The sequence below is a fragment of the Vidua macroura genome, chromosome 6 (assembly GCF_024509145.1).
Source record: "Vidua macroura isolate BioBank_ID:100142 chromosome 6, ASM2450914v1, whole genome shotgun sequence".
Lineage (NCBI taxonomy): Eukaryota > Metazoa > Chordata > Aves > Passeriformes > Viduidae > Vidua > Vidua macroura.
Window position 1 is genome coordinate 33,337,289 of NC_071576.1, and position 17,459 is coordinate 33,354,747.

Genomic DNA, 17,459 nt, shown 5'->3' on the forward strand with positions numbered 1-17,459 from the left:
ATAAGCAGGGGCTGGAGGGGAGGGTGGAGGAGAGGAAGACCTGCTGGAAACTGAACAGGGAGCTCTGGGCCCCTGCCAGGACATGAAGGCGTATGGCCATGCCTCTTGGGGAATGCACATCCCTGCAAACAGGTCTGTGCAGGCTGCTGGGTGGGAAGGCCTTGCAGGCACACAAACCCTTCTCTTGGGCAGCACGGCACAAGGGTGCTGTGGTGGGGATTTTGAACGTTACGTTTGTGTTGGCTGCATTCCTCATTCACAGGGTAGGAAAGGCTAAAGACCTCAGGCTGTTGCTAGGTGGTAGCTATTTCAACTTGAAGGCCTGTAGCTGCCTGAGAACAGCATGCTTTTGTTTTGCTTTGTTACTTTTTTGTCTTCTGGTGGAAGTTTTAATTCATTGTGATGCTTTTTAAGCAGCTGGCAGAGATGTGAACAGACACTTCTTCAAAAGGCTTATGGAATAGAATTGCATAACTTTGTACTTTTCCTATGCAAAGCAGAATAAGTTTAGTGGCTAGTGTCTGAAAGACACCTTGGCTTCTTCAAATCCTGTTTATACCCCATGAAATCCAATAACTATAAAATCACCTCTGCTACTATGAATTGTCTCACTGAGGGATGAAAGAGGAGAAGTTTGGGTAGAGATACCTTGGCAAAACAAGAGCTGCAGGTTCTCTCTCTCCTAAGAGCTCTAATAAGGTTGCAGCTAGCCAACAATGTGTCCTGATCAACAGATCTCTAATCTTTTAAAAGGTGTTAGTGAGCCTTCCTGAGAATTGTGCTTTCTTGTTTCTGTGCTGTTTAATTGCTTTTATTTTTTTTTTCCTCTGGATTCTGATGAAAATAGGTGCAGTTGAAATTCCTCTGAGGTAAGGCCAGCACTTGTAGGAGTATACATTGCATATGGGATGTGGAAGTGGTTCTCAATAGGCTTCCAGTGGTTTATGTGTATGTATCTGTTATTCAGGGAATTATGCCAAATTCTGGTAACATTGGTTGAGATGTGAATTCTAACAGCTCTTGGCTTTGCCTTCAGTCAGGGTAGCTGCTATGCTGTGTCTGAAAACATCTGCCTGCTTCCCTCCAGCCTGTGTATCACTGTTGCCAGCCTGTTCTTTGTCATGTTATAGGCAAGATGGCTGTAATGGGTCTTCCCCTGTCAGCTGATTTGGGTTAGCAACAGCTGTTTAATGTGGGCATTTGTGTATTGGTCATGCCTTCAGTGAAGCAGCTTTGTGCTACAACCATTTTAGTAAAACATGTAAAGATACTTTTGAGTATCTTAGGCCTTGATTAAACACCAGAAGTGGTGTTTGACTTTGGATATGGGAATTTCATGTATTAGAAGTTTTTACTTGTGATGTTTGGGCTTTATAGAGTATTTGACATTATTTACATTCTTCCCCACAGAAACCTGAGCTGCTGGGGTGGTGGCTGCTCAGCTTAGGAATACAAGACACCTAGTGGGATAAGCATTGAGTGGATGTGGTGATTTGCTTGGATTTGAGATGATAAACTGTTGGGTTTTTTCTTTTGTATTTGGTTTGTGTGAGCCAAAATAGTTTGCATTTTCTAAGAATGAAAATATGTATATATATTTAATCTCCTGTCATTATAATAGTTGTGATGTAAATATGTTTAATTTGGTCCTGGAGCCCAGAGCTGTCTGATTATGCAGAGGCTTTTTTCACTAAAAGCCAGTCTCCTCTGAGGTGAGGCCCTGTGGAGCAGTAACTGGTTTCAAGTGCTGCTGTAGCTGTGGGCACCTGATGTTCTCTCTTGAAAACTTGTGTTTTGGTTAGGAGCCTCCAGTATTGCATTCAGACCTTTCTTTTTTCTGTTTGTAACTCCATGATTTCACCAAAAATGCTCTGTTTTAAGCATGTTTTATTCCTTGTGAATATTAAGTCGAAGTTCTGCTGAGGTCTTGCACAACTTTGATGGCTTTTGTGTCAAATGGCCACTGATGCTGAAGAAAATCTCCTCAAAGGAACAGAAGTTGAAGAAAAAGCTATTTCAGTGTGTAGCTTAGATGAAGGTCACAAATACCCTGTTACTGTCACAGATAGTGGTGATTTAGGATTCTTCCTTGAGCAGACTGATGCTAGTCTTGGGGATCTTTAACAGGTTTTCAAGGTTGTGGTTCTCACAGCTATTTGAATCATGATTTTTCACCCCATTTTTTTCACTGCTCTCTTTTTCTGTTTTCAGGCTTGCTACCAGCTCCATCCAACTTTGTGGTATTGCTTGGTGCACTGTCCTTTATTGTTTTGAGCCATTACCTGAATACCTCATTAAAAGTTCTGTTCTTCAGGGAAAGGGAGAGAGGTGCCTTCTCAGGGATCAGAAGGGAGATTGGCTGGGGATCAGTAAAACTTCCTTTCCTTCTCCTCCAGCATGAGAGTCATCATCCCACCCCCACTGACTTGTCACTTGTACTTGGTGCTTGCTAGTGACATTTCTTGGGCACAGTGAAAGCCACAAAATTCATGGGCAAATAAGGTGGAGTAATGTGGGATTATTGCAAGTGTTCTTGTGCTTGCTCTCCCAGCTCAATAGGAAGCCTTTAATAAGAATTTTCCTAAATAGTGTTGCATGCGAAATGGGGATTTCTGCTTCATTCTTTGTTAACAAACAGCCATTTCATGAAATAGTGTGGGTTTTTTGCCTTTTGGTACATTCCAGAAGACTTTCTACCTTTGCTGGTTACTGATTGATAGTTCTGCTCTGAGCTCCCTTTAATTTTGCAATAAACTAACAAGGAGGCTGAGACCACAAGTTTACAGAAAACAGCTTATTTACTCAACTGGATTTTACATGGATGACAAAGTCTGGTTTTGTAATTTCAGTGTGGTATAGGATGAGCAGGAGGAGTACTTGAAAAATTGTACTGTATAAATAACCAAACAAAAAATAGTTTGTTTATTCTTCTGTGTGAAGTTCTTAGGCCAACTCTCTCCCAGGACCTGCAGGGATTTTCTGCATATGCAGGAACTTTGCTATTCCCAATAAATGGGGGTGTTGTGAGTTTTAAGTTTTTTTTTACTTTTCTAATATAATTCCAAAAAAACTAGCGTCTGCTGAAATAACATCAGTGGAAGGTGACTCTGTTTTCACAACAACATATAAAGATTTTAATAGCATATTAACATTGTTGTTGACTTCTAGTTAAATCTTAGAAGTAACAATGATCTATCTGGAAGCTGAGTGCTGTTTTCCTTGAGAAATCCTTGTGTCCATTTTTTTTTCCAGGTATTAGCACCTATAAAAAGTGAGCAAGTAATCAGAGGAGGAAGCTGTGGGGTTTTTTAACATGTCTAAAATTAGCAAGTTGAGAAAGTGTTCCCACTGTCTTCTTGTGTTTATCTCTGGGTTTTCTAATTCTTCTTGCTGTCATAACACTTCTAATAGTTAGATGGGGTTATTTTACAATCTGAGGTAGCTATGCTGCAGTAAATTAAAGATTTGGAAATTGTGTAGTCCGTCATTTATGCAGTATTTTAAGTAGTAGATTTTTTTCCCATAAAGGATTTCGAAATCTGAATCTGCGTGAATTTCCAAAGAGTTCATAATTCTGTCAGAAGTGGAAGGCTGAGGACTGTAAATTTTCACTTGTTAAATAGCTCTCTTAACCAATGGCAAAGAAATAGGCTGAAAGTTAAAGGCAGTGGTTCACTGAACTCCATGGGAGACTGCATTGAAGCAAGTTTCTAGTGTTACTGAGCTGTCTAGCTGACTCTTCCTTCCCCTCTTTTAGCAGTGGAGAGTGTTTTCCATTCAGGCACAGTTGCTGACTGAAGAATCCCTACACCCTTTGTTCATTATGAAGTAGGAACAGAAAAGCAATAGCAAAACTTCCTTACCTGTTGCACATGTCAAGACACATTTGTGTATGGAGAGGTATGATGGCTTTTTGTGAGTCTTAGTGGCAGTGAAAATATTTTTCTCCATTGGAAATAGGAGCTCCTCTTAAAATACTGGATGTCTTTTAAATACAATATATATGAAAATACTGTGTATTTCAGTATGATAGCATCAAAATACTGTGTAGCAATATTCTCACTGTTGAGTGTTCTGCTTGAAGTTAATAAGCATATGACTGGCTTTGAACCACTTGAGAGGAAGCTGTGCTTGGCTGGTAAGATGTCCAGTATTTGTCTAAAGGAACCCCAACAGAGGCAAATTTTCCTTACCTACTTAGCCTGAGGACCTGGCAGGTCTCCTGTGCTAAACAGGTTAAATTAATGGCAGATCTACAGTGAAGAGTTGAAGAAGTGCCATTGCTAGTTCAGTGCAAAGCACTCTCTAGTAAGTCTGCTTGGACTCGCAGCCCAGCTTGTTTCCAAGCACTGTTTAGCAGGTAGTTTCTCTCAAGTGTGGCACCTATCAGGCCAACCCAGACCTTCTTTTTGGTGGTTTGTAGGAAACAGCATAATTAACATCAAAACCAGCATTGTATGTTGTGCACACATGTATGAAGCAGTGTGTGAGACTCAGCTGATGTTGTCCATGCACAAATGTGATTCCTCACAGGAAATCACAGAGCTGTTTGGCACCAGATCTCCTTTGTCTGCCTGGGTGCTCTCTCCATATCACGCACAAGTTTAACCATTCCCTCAAACACCTATTTGCAACTCTCTGAATATGCTGAACCATTTCAAAAGATAGCAGAATGTAAAGTAAGCATGTCTTTCAGATTCATGACGGAGACTTTGGGGAAAAATTAATAAATTCTTTAAATGTGCCCCTGGAATCATGTGATACCAGTACTCAGGGCTTCAAGTTGAATGCCTGTAAGGACTGGTGACTGCTGAAGAGGTATGGTCTCGTTTAAATGGCACTTTTCACTGCCAAAGTATTCGTGACCAAAGTTTTACTCATGGAAAAATAAAACTTGGCACTTTCCAGTAAGGGCATATGGTTGAAGTTTTGAAGATATCTCTATTCAGAGGAGTTTGCTGAATCTGGATGCCTTTTGTTTCATAACTGTAGCAAAGAACCAGCTCTTTCCTTTTGTTTCTGACCCACAGCATTTTTGAGTTAGTGAGAGTTTAGAGTTACTCTGCACACTCTCAAAGTGAGATTCAAACTGTATTATAGGAGCTGCACAAAGGTACATGAAAATACATCTATATGTGTGTATATAAATATAATAATAGGAATACCTGTACCTGATGAAAGAATTTTGTAGTAGGTGAGGCTGCAGAAGTGTGACAGGGAATTTGATGCCAGATGTAGTGCTTAGCTAACAGCCTCGTCTTGTGGCTGAATTTGTCTTATGGGAGAACTGCATCTGTGTTGGTTCTTCAGGGCTGGAAAAGTAGGGAATAATTTTCAATTAATTCCAAAATAAGCATTCTGTATATGCATATGGCTTCATCTCAGAGGAAGTGTGCTTATTCAAGATAGTACTTAGATATGTATTTAAGCAAATGTGTAACTGTCAGTGAAGTCATAGAACTCAGAATATGCTTAATTTTCATCCTCAGAACTAGTCAGAGAGGAACATTTACTAGGGTAGGACTTTGCTTTTTTAAACTGATTTTTTTTTTAAACAGTATAGCAGGGAATCTAAGATATTACTTTTAAATAGTTAGTGAAGTATACATCTGAAATTGAAATCTAAGTTCAGAGGCATAGTTTGAGTTCAGCATAAAAGATGAAGAAGACTTTCAGTCTTATAGCTAACAGTACTGTGGAGTTCCTGGTTAAGGAGGAATCCGGAAGATTTAAAAAAAAAGCAGTTGCATCATTATTCTTATTCATTTTTCTTTTGATTTTTTTTGGAAGCCTTCAAAGTTAGTTTTCTTTGAAGGAAAGCAATATGAAATATAGTGTGCTTAGGTATTTTTTTTCTATTGAAAACATTCCTTAATCATGGTAACATTTCTTTAAAATCTGGTGCATAAATAATAAAATACGTGATGGCACAGCACAAAGATTTTTTTTCTATTGAAAACATTCCTTAATCATGGTAACATTTCTTTAAAATCTGGTGCATAAATAATAAAATACGTGATGGCACAGCACAAAGATTATCTTGGCATGAGTCTGGGGTGACTGAATCGCTTAGAGAGCTTGATACTTGTTAATAATGTGATCATTGCAAAATGTGCCAATGAAAACTTCATACCTCACCAGTACATGTGAGTCTAAGTTTGTTAGTGTTCTGTTTCAGCACATTTTCTAGTGCTGGATACTATGGATACGTGGCTTTTGTGACACAGTGGAAACAAAGTGAGAATGGTTTCAAGAAGGAAAGGTCTGACATCCTTCCTTATCCTTCCTTATCCCTACTGACTCTTGGCTGCCTACTCCTTTCATTTGCCTTGATCTGGTTTTGATGCCCATTCTATCACAAGGATGAACTAGCTCACTAAAATGGAAGAGAAGTATCCTAGGAAGAAAAAAGGGAAAAGTGACTTTTTTTTCCCCCTTTGTTAATAAATTGAATTATCCTACCTTGTAATCTTATGAACAAGTCAGCCATCAGTGGCAGCAAGGAATTGTATGTACCAGACCCTTTGCTGTCTGCTTTTGGGTGGTTATAGGTGCACACAGCAACTCTGGGGGAAACAGCAGAGGGGTGCAATGTGTTTCTCGTGTGTTTGCTGTTAGCAGTATTGCAAGTTGTACCTTAGCCGAGGTGTGTGACCACGCAAGGCTGTTATCTACCATGTCCATGTTCACTGCAGTGATCATAAATGCCCAGTCCCAAAAGGTGCATCCTGTGGTTAAGCAGAGTGATCACAGCTAGCTCAAGTTTGTTCAGAGCTTGTAGTCAATAGCAGATGAACATGAGGGGCAGCACTATGGAGTTCTGAAGGTCTTGAACTCCTGTTGAGTAAGTGAAGATTTGACTTACACACTTCTCAATTTAGTGCTGCTGATACAGTCCATAAAGCTCTCAGGCACCATCATGCCTGTTTGCAAGCACAGAGCTGGGTGGGCAGGCATGAGCAGAGAGGTGGAGTCTTGTAAAGGTCACACACTCCATCACACTGCTGGCACCTCGTGTCATGCTGCCTGAAGAAGACCTAATACCCTGCAGCACCACCACTGCAGTTACAACTCATTGGTCTGACACAGCTTGTGTGGGGCCTCACAATGGGAAAAGAAAGGGGAGAGTGTGTCATATCTTACTGCTGAAAGTGCTAGAAAGCAGGAAGAAGCCATGATCAGAGGGAGGGAACAGCAGAGAAATTCCTCTTCCTTTTAGCAATGGTAATCTGTTAATTTATTCCAGTAAATTCCAGTGAAACTGTATTCAACCAAATATAGAATTCCTTTCTCCCTGTCTCCTGTGTCAAATACAGCTGAAGACAGGCCATTAATTTCAAAGAGAGTTTGTTTGGAGTTTGTCTGCTCTCGGTGCAAGTAGAAGAATCGTTTTTGTTCTTTAAGAAAAAATAATTTTTGAAGTCTATGTCAGTCAGCAAAGTGGAGACCAACTGTTATTGCAAAAAGTGTAGCTGCTTAGAGATCCAAAGCATTGCAAGATAACTATGGCTATAGCTATGTTCTTCTCTGTGTGGTGTTTGCGCTGTTTGCTTAATGTTCTCTGTTCCTAAAAACCAGTATGTCTTCAAAGGTGCAAGAAATTGTTCATCTCTTGTAGGCATGACTATTGCTCATGCTGTCAGAGGAGAGCACTATGGGTACTATAGTTTTATTTATCAGAATCTTGTGGTTCTCTAAAACACTAAAAAATCCCCTTTTGTAAAGATAGCCCTGTAACATTTAGTATTTTTGTGCTTCAGATCAATGGGGGTGTACCCCTACCACACCTTCCTCCATGGCACTGTGTTTCAGCCAAAGGAAGAAAGTGTGTCAATTGTGTGGAAATTACTTGGAAAATAGATTTCTTATTTGCCTATGAAAAAAATGGTGGGCTTTTGTAAGGAGCATCAAAATGTTCATGGAATATGAGCAAAAGATGAAGCTCTTCAGAGCACTAGTTTCATTTAAGGTGCCTGTATGTATCAACGTACTGTTGTTCAGTATTTCATCTTTTTAACAATATCCCTTTTCCGCCACTTCTTGCAGCTGACTCTTTTAGTTTCTGCAGGTAGTTCAAAATGTTCTGAGGATTGACTTTGCTGAAGATCAGAATAGAAACTCATCTCGATGCTGTGCCTGGAGGATTCCAGTCCTGGCCTTCTCTCTGCCTTCCAGTAGCTATAAAAATTCATTTTCCATCCCCCTCTCCTTGTCTGTTTGCAGGTTATCTTGACGAATCAGATTACCACATCGCTGAGCAGTGGCCCTGGGGTCCGGGCAGACCTGGTGTCTCCAGCTGATGATTTGTCCCTGTCTGAAGGTAAGAAATCCCTTCTATCAGAACTGAAACTCTACACGGACACAAATCCACGCTGTAACTTGCAGTCTTCTGTTGAAATACAGGGGGCTGAGACAGCCAAATTATCAAGTCTAACCTAACAGAGTCTTGAAACAAAATTATTTTCCAGTTTCTCTGAAAATCCATTTATAATTAAAAAGAAAGTATGTGGATCAGATACTTTCTAAAGGCTGAGAATGTATTTTTGAGCCATGTCAGTTTCTCAGCATTGTACTGTCACTCACATGCATTTAAAGCATTATTTTGTCAGTTTTCTAAAGCTGCTACAAGAGGAAATACACAGGCTAGCCTGCAAGTTTCATCTTATCTAATGGTTATTGTAGATTCCAAGGAGAAACAACTGCTCACAAAGGAAGGAAAGGAGATCCTCAGTCCTGTTCCTTGAATTACATTTGTTTGGTTTTCAAGTACAGTGCCTCAGACTGCATCTCTCTGTTGTGTGAATGTAATATGGGGATTTTTGTGATGCCATATATTACTTCACGTCTTTGTGCTTTTGTTTTCTGTGCAGAATTGGAGAAAAGCACTTTTTTGAGTAACAGTAACGACTTTGTGTGCTAAGAAGAAAAGATAATTCTGAATCAAGGTTTACAAAGTAATATGATAATTTTGCAAAGAATAGTCAGAGTACTCTCATGAGGGACAGATGCAGAAAACTTTGTTATTTAGTGTTCATGCGTAGACCCAAATGTGGTGCAAAACAATGCTCATCTTTCTTGCAAAGGCATGATAATTGCATGTAGACTTTCCACTTTGCATAACATCGTTATTTCCCCTCTTTATCTCCTTGCTTCACTTTCTGATGGTTCTGATCAGCTTCTCTGTGTTCTGGTTAATCACACACAGTTGTCTCAAGCTTGTGTGACTTTACACAAGTACAGCTCGATGGCAAAACTAACTAAGCAGTGGTTAAAACTGACATTATTTCTGCAACTCATTTCAGTGGACAAGGGAAAGAGGTTGAAGTAGATTTAAGCAGAACGTCAGGGAGTAACTTCAGTGCAATGCCTTAACACTGATTGATGTGTTTGCTTCATAATTTTGTCAATAGGAGTCTGGCAAACCATGACCCATTAAATAATTTTGGAATTGTACTTGTTGCTTTTATTGGTTCTACCCATTGCCAAAGTATCTCTGAAGTACGTGGCTCAAATACTGCTCCCTACCTCTGGCAGAAAGATTTGAAATACGGTAACTAGATTTGGAAGATAAAGGCATATTTTTTCACCTTTATAATTTCCTTCTTGGCACAAAGTTGTTGTGCATTGTCTTATTAAATTGTCTTGATCACAGTGCTTGTGCTTCTGCTTGTCCTTTAGAATTGCTGTGGATGAGCTTTCTCTGGAAAGAAGGGCACAGCTGACTCTGATGTGGGAGTAATGACAAAATATGTTTTCAGTAAAACATATTTTTGTCCTGTGGCTAAAGTATTTGAAGATACTTAGGAAAAACACATGGAATAGTTGAAATGTTTCTGAATTTGCCAGCACATATGAAAAAAATCTCAGTGCTGTATATGACCTGTAGTTCCAGAATATTCTAGAATCAGGGCTACGCAAGAGATGGCATAATGATTTTTCTAGCAGTTACAGTTTTTAATGAATCTATCATGTTGTGCCTAAACTACCACCACTGCTTTTCACCTTTTAGCTTAAGAATGAGTTAAAATATATTGGTGCTCTCTGTTTTATTCCTTTATTGCTCTCATTCCTTGTTTTTAATTAAGGATCTGAAGTAGCAAAATGTGTCAGCATCACATTTGTTGAAAATGGAAACATTTGTTTTGCCACAGATCAAGAACAGTACAGGCATCAGCAGTGCAGGCTCCTTTGGCAATTCAAGTTTTATCAAGGGATGTAGGGCTGATAAACTCCTTTCCTTTTCTCCCTTCCCTCCTTTCTTGGCTAACATTGATATGACATTTACTTACTGTGTTTTGTAATGGAAGAACACAGTGCATCTCCACACTACAGGCTTTTCTCCCTAGGTCAGTCTTGTTTGTAAAATGACTGCTTCTGGATTTCGTTTATCATCACTTTTAACCTCTGCTATCTATCTGTGAATAAATGTGGAATTTTGGGCTCATTCAACATCTGATTTCCATGTTTATCTTCCTATCAAAAGACACAGGTGTAGCCAGTGTGTTTTGGTGGGTTCTTTTAACATCACGGTGTTGACCTGTCCTGAGAAAGTTCCCCCTTAATGTATTTGGATGTTAGTGCTTGAACAGCCTGAAAGTATCAATAAACTTCTGATAATTATTTTCAGAATCCTAAATTAATTAGTCTTCTAGAGTTGGTATGATAGTAATAATACTTACTACTCTTTTACAGTTGTAGAATTTACAGGAAAGAGTAGTAAGGTGAGTAGCCCAAGTGCACAAAGAGTATATGTTGCAGAGTCAGGGATAAGAGGCCAGATTCCTGACTGGGTTCTTACCTCATTGCTCCATGTCACTCATCACCAACTAAAGCTGAATTTGAACCAGTGACCTAGATGTGAAAGGACCCATAACACATTATTAGTCCTGTTAGCAACTCAGACTGCTTGGTTTGTATATGTCTAATATATGTTGTTTTAATCCTATCTGAAATCAGTCCCTTCACTATAAATGGTTTGCTAAAAGGGTAATCTTTCTTAGATAGAGACAGAAATGAAAGTTTCAAACTAAATGTGCTATTAGAAAGAAGTGGAATGTTATAGTGTCCTTTGTTTCTTGCTTCTGATTGTGCTTGAGAATTGCTTGGGTTATGTGTTAGATTAGGCAAGAAACCAAGGAAGCTGTTCATCTGATGTGTGACAGAAAGTTAATCTGATGAACAAGCTGAAAGGACATTGTCAAGCTGTTTCAGGCTCAGAGTTTGTCTTCTGTAAAGTTGTATGAAAACTTGTGTTCTAAAGATACGTTAGATTTTTATGAGAATGTTAATGGATTTATAAAAGCAGTGCTGGCTGTAAAATCGCATCACTTATGTAGCAATGTAAGAATTCATGAACTGTTTGTTGGTGTTTCTTGTAGGAAATAGTTATTTAATAATGGTCCAGCTAAATTCCCAGATCTGTGCATACTTCTGCTTCCAGATAGACAAAAAAAATTGCATAGTTTGCCACAAATAAAGTGATAAATAAAATACTGAAGTTTCTCTACTTAGTCTGACTCCTTGCATTCATTTGGCCTTTATGTACTTGTCAGATTATCAGCTGAAGGAGTTAGAACTAATAATATTTTTCTCTAGCTCTAAAATCCTCAGACATCTGATGTGGTCACTTCTTCCCTAGGAACCAAGTTGAGTTTTTACTTGTAACTTCACCATTTTTACATAGCCATCTCTCAAACCATGTCATCAGAGGGGATAGTCTGGCAGATGATGGTGGACGTGGCTCTTTCCCTTCCATTCTTGCTTTGTGGAATAGCCTCTGTTTAGTTCTTCCAGTCAAAGAAAACTTGGAGAAGCCTAAAGTTATTTTACATTGCTAGGGTGGTCAGACAAACCCAGGAATACCCTAAGAACTAATGCTTTATCATTTAAGTACAAAAAATAGCTCTTACCCAATTAAAATCATATCTTACTTTAAAAAATAAAGTTCCAGCTGCATTAGGCTTCATGAACAGTACAAATATTTTGTATGACTGTTAGTGGGTTTTCTTAAACACATTATCTGTGTCTATGACTGTACTATTTTTGCTATTTTTGTGAAGTTCACATGACTAAATTTTACCTAATATAAAAAGTCTTTAGGAACTAATTCTAAGCCTGTGTATTTTAGTGCTAGGTAGACAGGGAAATTTGTGTTTCGTTTGTGTGCTGCAAAGAGGTAGGACAAGCTAAACTACTTGAGGTCCCTTCTAGTCCACCAGTGCCAATGCTATTAATGTATTTGCCAGCTGCAAGCTCTAACTTCCTCTAACAGACATCAAAGCCAAACTCATCTTTCATGAAAAAAATTCAGGGGCGTGTTGGTATGACCAAAAACAGTATCCTCTTCCCACCCTGCACAAAGTGTCAAGCAAAAAAAAAGGAATGCTGTCTTGGGCTTCTTCAGTCTCAGCTAGTACTTTCAAATATTTGTTTGAAAAAGTCAGAATTATTTTTTGTTTAAAATTGTCTCTAAATTTGCACTCTGGGGAGGCCAGTGTTCAGTCTTCTGCCATTTGTGTTCATCAAGTGGTTTGTCATAGCACTGTATATTTTTAGTGCACAGTGTGAGCAATGAGTTTAGTCTGACCTTTTCATCTTTGTTGCTCTGATCTTGAGTTCTTTTAAGCTGTTGAGCAGAAGTAGGCTTTTGTGTTGTGAAGACTGGAGAATACTAAGCTACCATAATATCTCCCACCCACAGAATTTTCCTACTTTCATTTAGAAGTGGAAGGTTTGAAGCTGGAATCTTCAGCTTCTCGTCCTTGCTTTGCCCTTGATCTCTTGACATATTGTGGTTAAATTGTTTTATTTATCCAGCCTCAGTTTAGCTTTTTTTACATTTGGGGCTTTATTCTGCAATTTTTTTTTTCCTTAATCACAGAATCACTAGGTGGGAAGAGACCTTCAAGATCATTGAGTCCAGCCCAGCCCTAACACCTCAACTAAACTGTGGCACTGAGTGCCACATCCAGTCTTTTTTTAAACACTTCCAGGGATGGTGACTCCACTATCTTCCTGGGCAGACCATTCCAGTGCTTTATCACTCTTTCTGTGAAAAACTTCTTCCTGATATCCAGCCTACATTTCCCTTGGTGCAGCTTGAGACTGTGACCTCTGGTTCTGTCAGTTGCTGCCTGGAGAAAGAGACCAACCTCCACCAGACTACAACCACCTTTTCAGGAGGTTGTAGAGCGATAAGGTCACCTCTGAGTCTCCTTTTCTCCAGGCTAAACACCCCTCAGTCGTTCCTCATAGGGCTTGTGTTCCAAGCCCCTCACCAGCCTCATTGCCTTCCTCTGGATGTGCTCAAGCATCTCAACGTCCTTCCAAACTGAGGGGCCCAGAACTGGATATTTCAAGTATTATTATTTTCCTTAATATGTCAATATTTCTATGGGGAAAATAATGATTTGACCTTCTCTTCATCTCAGTAAGATCAGTTCTGTAGTTTATTACTTCTCTCCCTTCAAATCTCCTTTTTTGAGTCCCGATGCCTAATGGAGTAAAAACACTGAAGGAACTATCAAGTGAACTGAGAGCCTCCAAAGATCAGAGGCTGTTGGTTGGTTTAGATTTGTTTATTTATTGATTTATATATATACTTAATGCTTGGAGTTGGACCCACAGGCGACTTAATTAAAATAAAAAAGTATATTCTGTAAAGCATAAATATACCTGTTTTGCAGGAACTGTAAGTTTATGAATCAAGTTGCTGTTAAATAAGTTTCTAAAACACTTCCTCCATGTAGTTCTAAAGCTAATGCAGAATACTTCATGTCCTTGTGACATGAAGTATGATTCAGAATGATAGGAATGGGAAGGAATGGATAGGAATCATTCCTCCAGAATGATAGGAATTTAAATGCATTGGAAAATATCGTAAGAGTTTAGCATGTTTTAGGCCTTTAGTATTTTAGCTGAATGCTCTGTAAATTAGTCCATGTCTATGCACACTGAAGAGTAAATTTCCCAACTGAGACTAGTATGTGGGTGTGAACCCTAAAAATTAAAGCATGTTCCTGTAAATAGGGGCCTATATCAATGTATATAAATACCTAAAGGGAGAGTACCAAGAGGATGCAGTCAGGCTCTTCTTGGTGATGTCAAGCAGTAGGACGAGAGAGAATGGGCAAAAACTGATTCACAAAGTTCCATGTGAACATGAGGAAGAACTTCTTTACTGTGTGAGTGAGCATGCACTGGAGCAAATTGCCCAGAGGTATTATGGAATCTCCCTCGCTGGAGATATTTAAGAAGCATCTGGATGCAATCCTGTGCAATGTGCTCTAGTATGACCCTGCTTGAGCAGGGAGGTTGGACCATATGACCCACTGTGGTCCCTTCCAGCCTTACCCATTCTGTGATTCTCTAATGCAGTTCTCTTATTGGTTTATGGCTTATGGAGATAGGGAGGTGCTACAGTATAGCTTTGGCTGCAAGATTTTCTATAGTCTTGATGATACAGGGAAGCATAGTGAGATTTGCCTCTGTGTTTGCTTTGATATGAACTACTATTCTCACCTGAAGGCTTGATCGGCCTTGAGGGCCAACATCAGGAACCCTTCCATGATGGGACAGGAGAGCTCAGTGAGCTCTCAGGATTTTGCCTCCAGGTCTGAGCCTTGGGCATCTCTGTTGTCAGAGTTGATAGATTTGCTTAAGTCACTGGTTCTAGTGCATGTAAGCTTAGTAATGAAACAGCTGGAGTTGTTTTTCTAATTCTTTATTTTGCTGCTGCACTTCATGTCTCAGCTACATTTTAAGAATCTGCTCCAGCAGAGACCCTATAATCCTCTTCACCAGCTAACTATTCTGTGGGGAGCTTTTTATTCCTTCAGTCTGTTCTGTCTTTGAGTTACTTCATCAGTTTTCATAAAAAACATGGTTAGCTGTACGTACTCTCAAAGGTGAGAAGAAGCTCATGTTCCTTAACCGGCTGGAAGACAGTACATCCACTTCAGAATAGGTAAACAAAGGGCACCAAAAAGAGGAGCAACGTTGATAAAGCTCATTAATACATGTTTTTGGGAAAAATAAGCCTTCTCAAATAGGATTTCATTCTTGTGTTTGCTCTATATTCGCATTTCTTGTAACTTTGTGCTCTTAGTGGAGTCTGCGCTTTTATGCTTCAGTGGAAGGAAAAAAGCCCTTCTGGTTATAGAGAACAGCACAAGGAAGTGCACCATCCTTACAGGGCCTGGAACAAATGATATTAACCATTAGGGGAAATGATAGCGTGATTGTTTCTGCAGGAGGCAGGGTTGTGGTGGTGTGGAGCAGTTAGATTTCACGATAACAGCTGCCATGTTCGCCTGTGCTAATTTTGATGCTATATTTCACCAAGTGGGAAGTAGTGACATAATAACATCCAGCCAAATTTTAACGGCTTTTTAATCAAAAGATAAATCTCTCAGTAAAGAGTGTCACAGAGACTGTATGTGTCTATGGAAGTTCCAACTTGAATGACATATGCATAATCACTTGATCTAGACTACAGAAAGGTTGAAAACTGCCATCAGGAGCATTCAAAGACCTGCATATATATATCAATTTAAGAGAATCTCCATTCCTCATATCGGAATTGCCACGATGAGAGTGTACAAAGTTTTACTGCTTTGTTGTGGTTTCTTTCTGAAGACATGATGTGACTTAGAATCATTAATCAACGATTTGTAATCCAAAAACCCTTCAGGTACATTTGTTGGGGATCATTCATTGATATAATGAGAAGCACAATAACAGAAGTGATTACAGTCATAGTGGAGTGGTTAGAAGTTGCTGCCTCTCAGCTGTTATGTATCTTACCTCCACTGAGAAAAAGTGCAGCTGAGTATGTGCTACACCTTCCATTGCAAAGTAGGATGGGTTTCCATGAATCCTGCTGCACACATCAGCTTACTCCTGTGTTCCTGTAACTGCATTAAGCTTGACAGCATACATGGGTCAGTCACTGAGTTTCAGTTGATGGCGTATAGGTGTAAAGTACTGTAAGAATTTGCAGTTGGTCATTTCCTTATGCCCTAAAAAAGTTTAAAAGTAAGGTTAACTCATATTTCAGTGTGGGTGAATACAGAACTTTTTACTGTGATCCTGCAAATCAGTGGTTTGAATCAGAAACATGAGGCCTGGCTTGGTATGAATTCCTTCTGCGGCCCTACACATTGCATCTCAGTGTTGTTGGACCTTATCTTTCAAATTACATTGTAAAAAAAATGCATTCGAGGGTAAGAAAGAGCTTAACACCACTTGCCCCTGTGCACAATGACCAATTAAATTCTGTCTTAACTCACTATGAGTTACCCTTAAATCTGTACAGAGGCTGGGGACAAAATATTCAGCAATTTGTAGCATTCAGTCCCTTTTCTTCTGGAGTTTTATAGTACCATCATTGGATCTTTCTTCTGATGGAGCTGGAAGGGACTAGAAGGATTTCGATACGTGGGAAAACATCACTGTGGGAATTACATTTGGCTTGTGGCATTACATGAAACATATGGCTCACCTGCAGAACTTGAAGCAGTTAAGAGTGACCTGAGGTGCAAATGCTATACCAAAAGGGAGGGTGAGGGGACAGAGGATAGTTTTAGAGTCTCATGCCTATATTCTAGTTGCAGTTCCAGCTGGGTTTCCTCTGGGTTTACTGCAGGATGTCTGAAAAAAGTGGCTCCTTGTTAATCTCAGGCAGTTTCTATGATTGATGATTCCCTTTAATCGTAAAAAGAGCACATTGGTGTTTCTGCTTAATTTGTGTGTATTTCCTGCTTTATTATTGCAATAATAATTTATTGTCTTAAATGGTGGAAGTTTCTAATCTGTTAGGCTTTTTTGGAGGTTGAAGCTGGGTGCTCTGTCATGTGAATGAACTTCTTCCCAGTGACAGTCTGCTCCTAAAATATTACATAACACAACAATAAAACATAACACAACAATAACACAACAATAAAAGACAGTATATGGTTGGTGCATTATTTCTTAATTTAATTAAAATAGAGAGCATGAGCAGATTTTGCATGCTTCACATGAACAAGATTAATCTAGTCTGGACTCTACTAGTCTTCTCATAGTATCAGTTACACTAAAAAATAAAAAAAAGAAGCATTCAGAGGAGAGCAACCCAAGTGGTCCCAGTGCAGTACAGGAAGATGGGTGAAGAAATGGTAGAAAGAGAAATTGCCCAGAACTTAACTAAAGGAAGGTTATGTTTTTACTAATTTCCACTCTCCTAAAATGTCCTGCTGTTGTTCCAGTCCCTCAGGCAACCTACAGAATATTCCTGCATGAGCTGATGCCTAACTAGCACCAGGAAGGGTAGAAAAGACAATGGCTCAAGTATGAATAGCTGCACTGTTAACAGTGGAAAATTTGTCGCAAAGAAAGCAAACCAGACGTTACTACTGAGTATGCAGCCATGATTCTTTAGGAGTAATTTGAGCCAATCTGGTACCTGGCAGGGGAGTCCT

The 17,459-nt window shown here is 39.4% G+C and overlaps 1 protein-coding gene across 11 annotated transcripts in view; it reads left to right on the top strand.

Moving 5' to 3' along the window:
- RAD51B (RAD51 paralog B) overlaps positions 1-17,459 on the top strand; it is a 379,423-nt gene that overhangs the window by 144,865 nt on the left and 217,099 nt on the right. For all 11 annotated transcript variants that reach the window (XR_008437716.1, XR_008437714.1, XR_008437715.1 and 8 more), the window contains exon 8: positions 8,224-8,320. Coding sequence is in view for 5 of the 11 variants with exons in the window: in XM_053981409.1 (XP_053837384.1) it covers positions 8,224-8,320 (97 nt within the window). In the remaining 6 variants the exon portion in view is untranslated. The remainder of the gene's footprint in view (positions 1-8,223; positions 8,321-17,459) is intronic.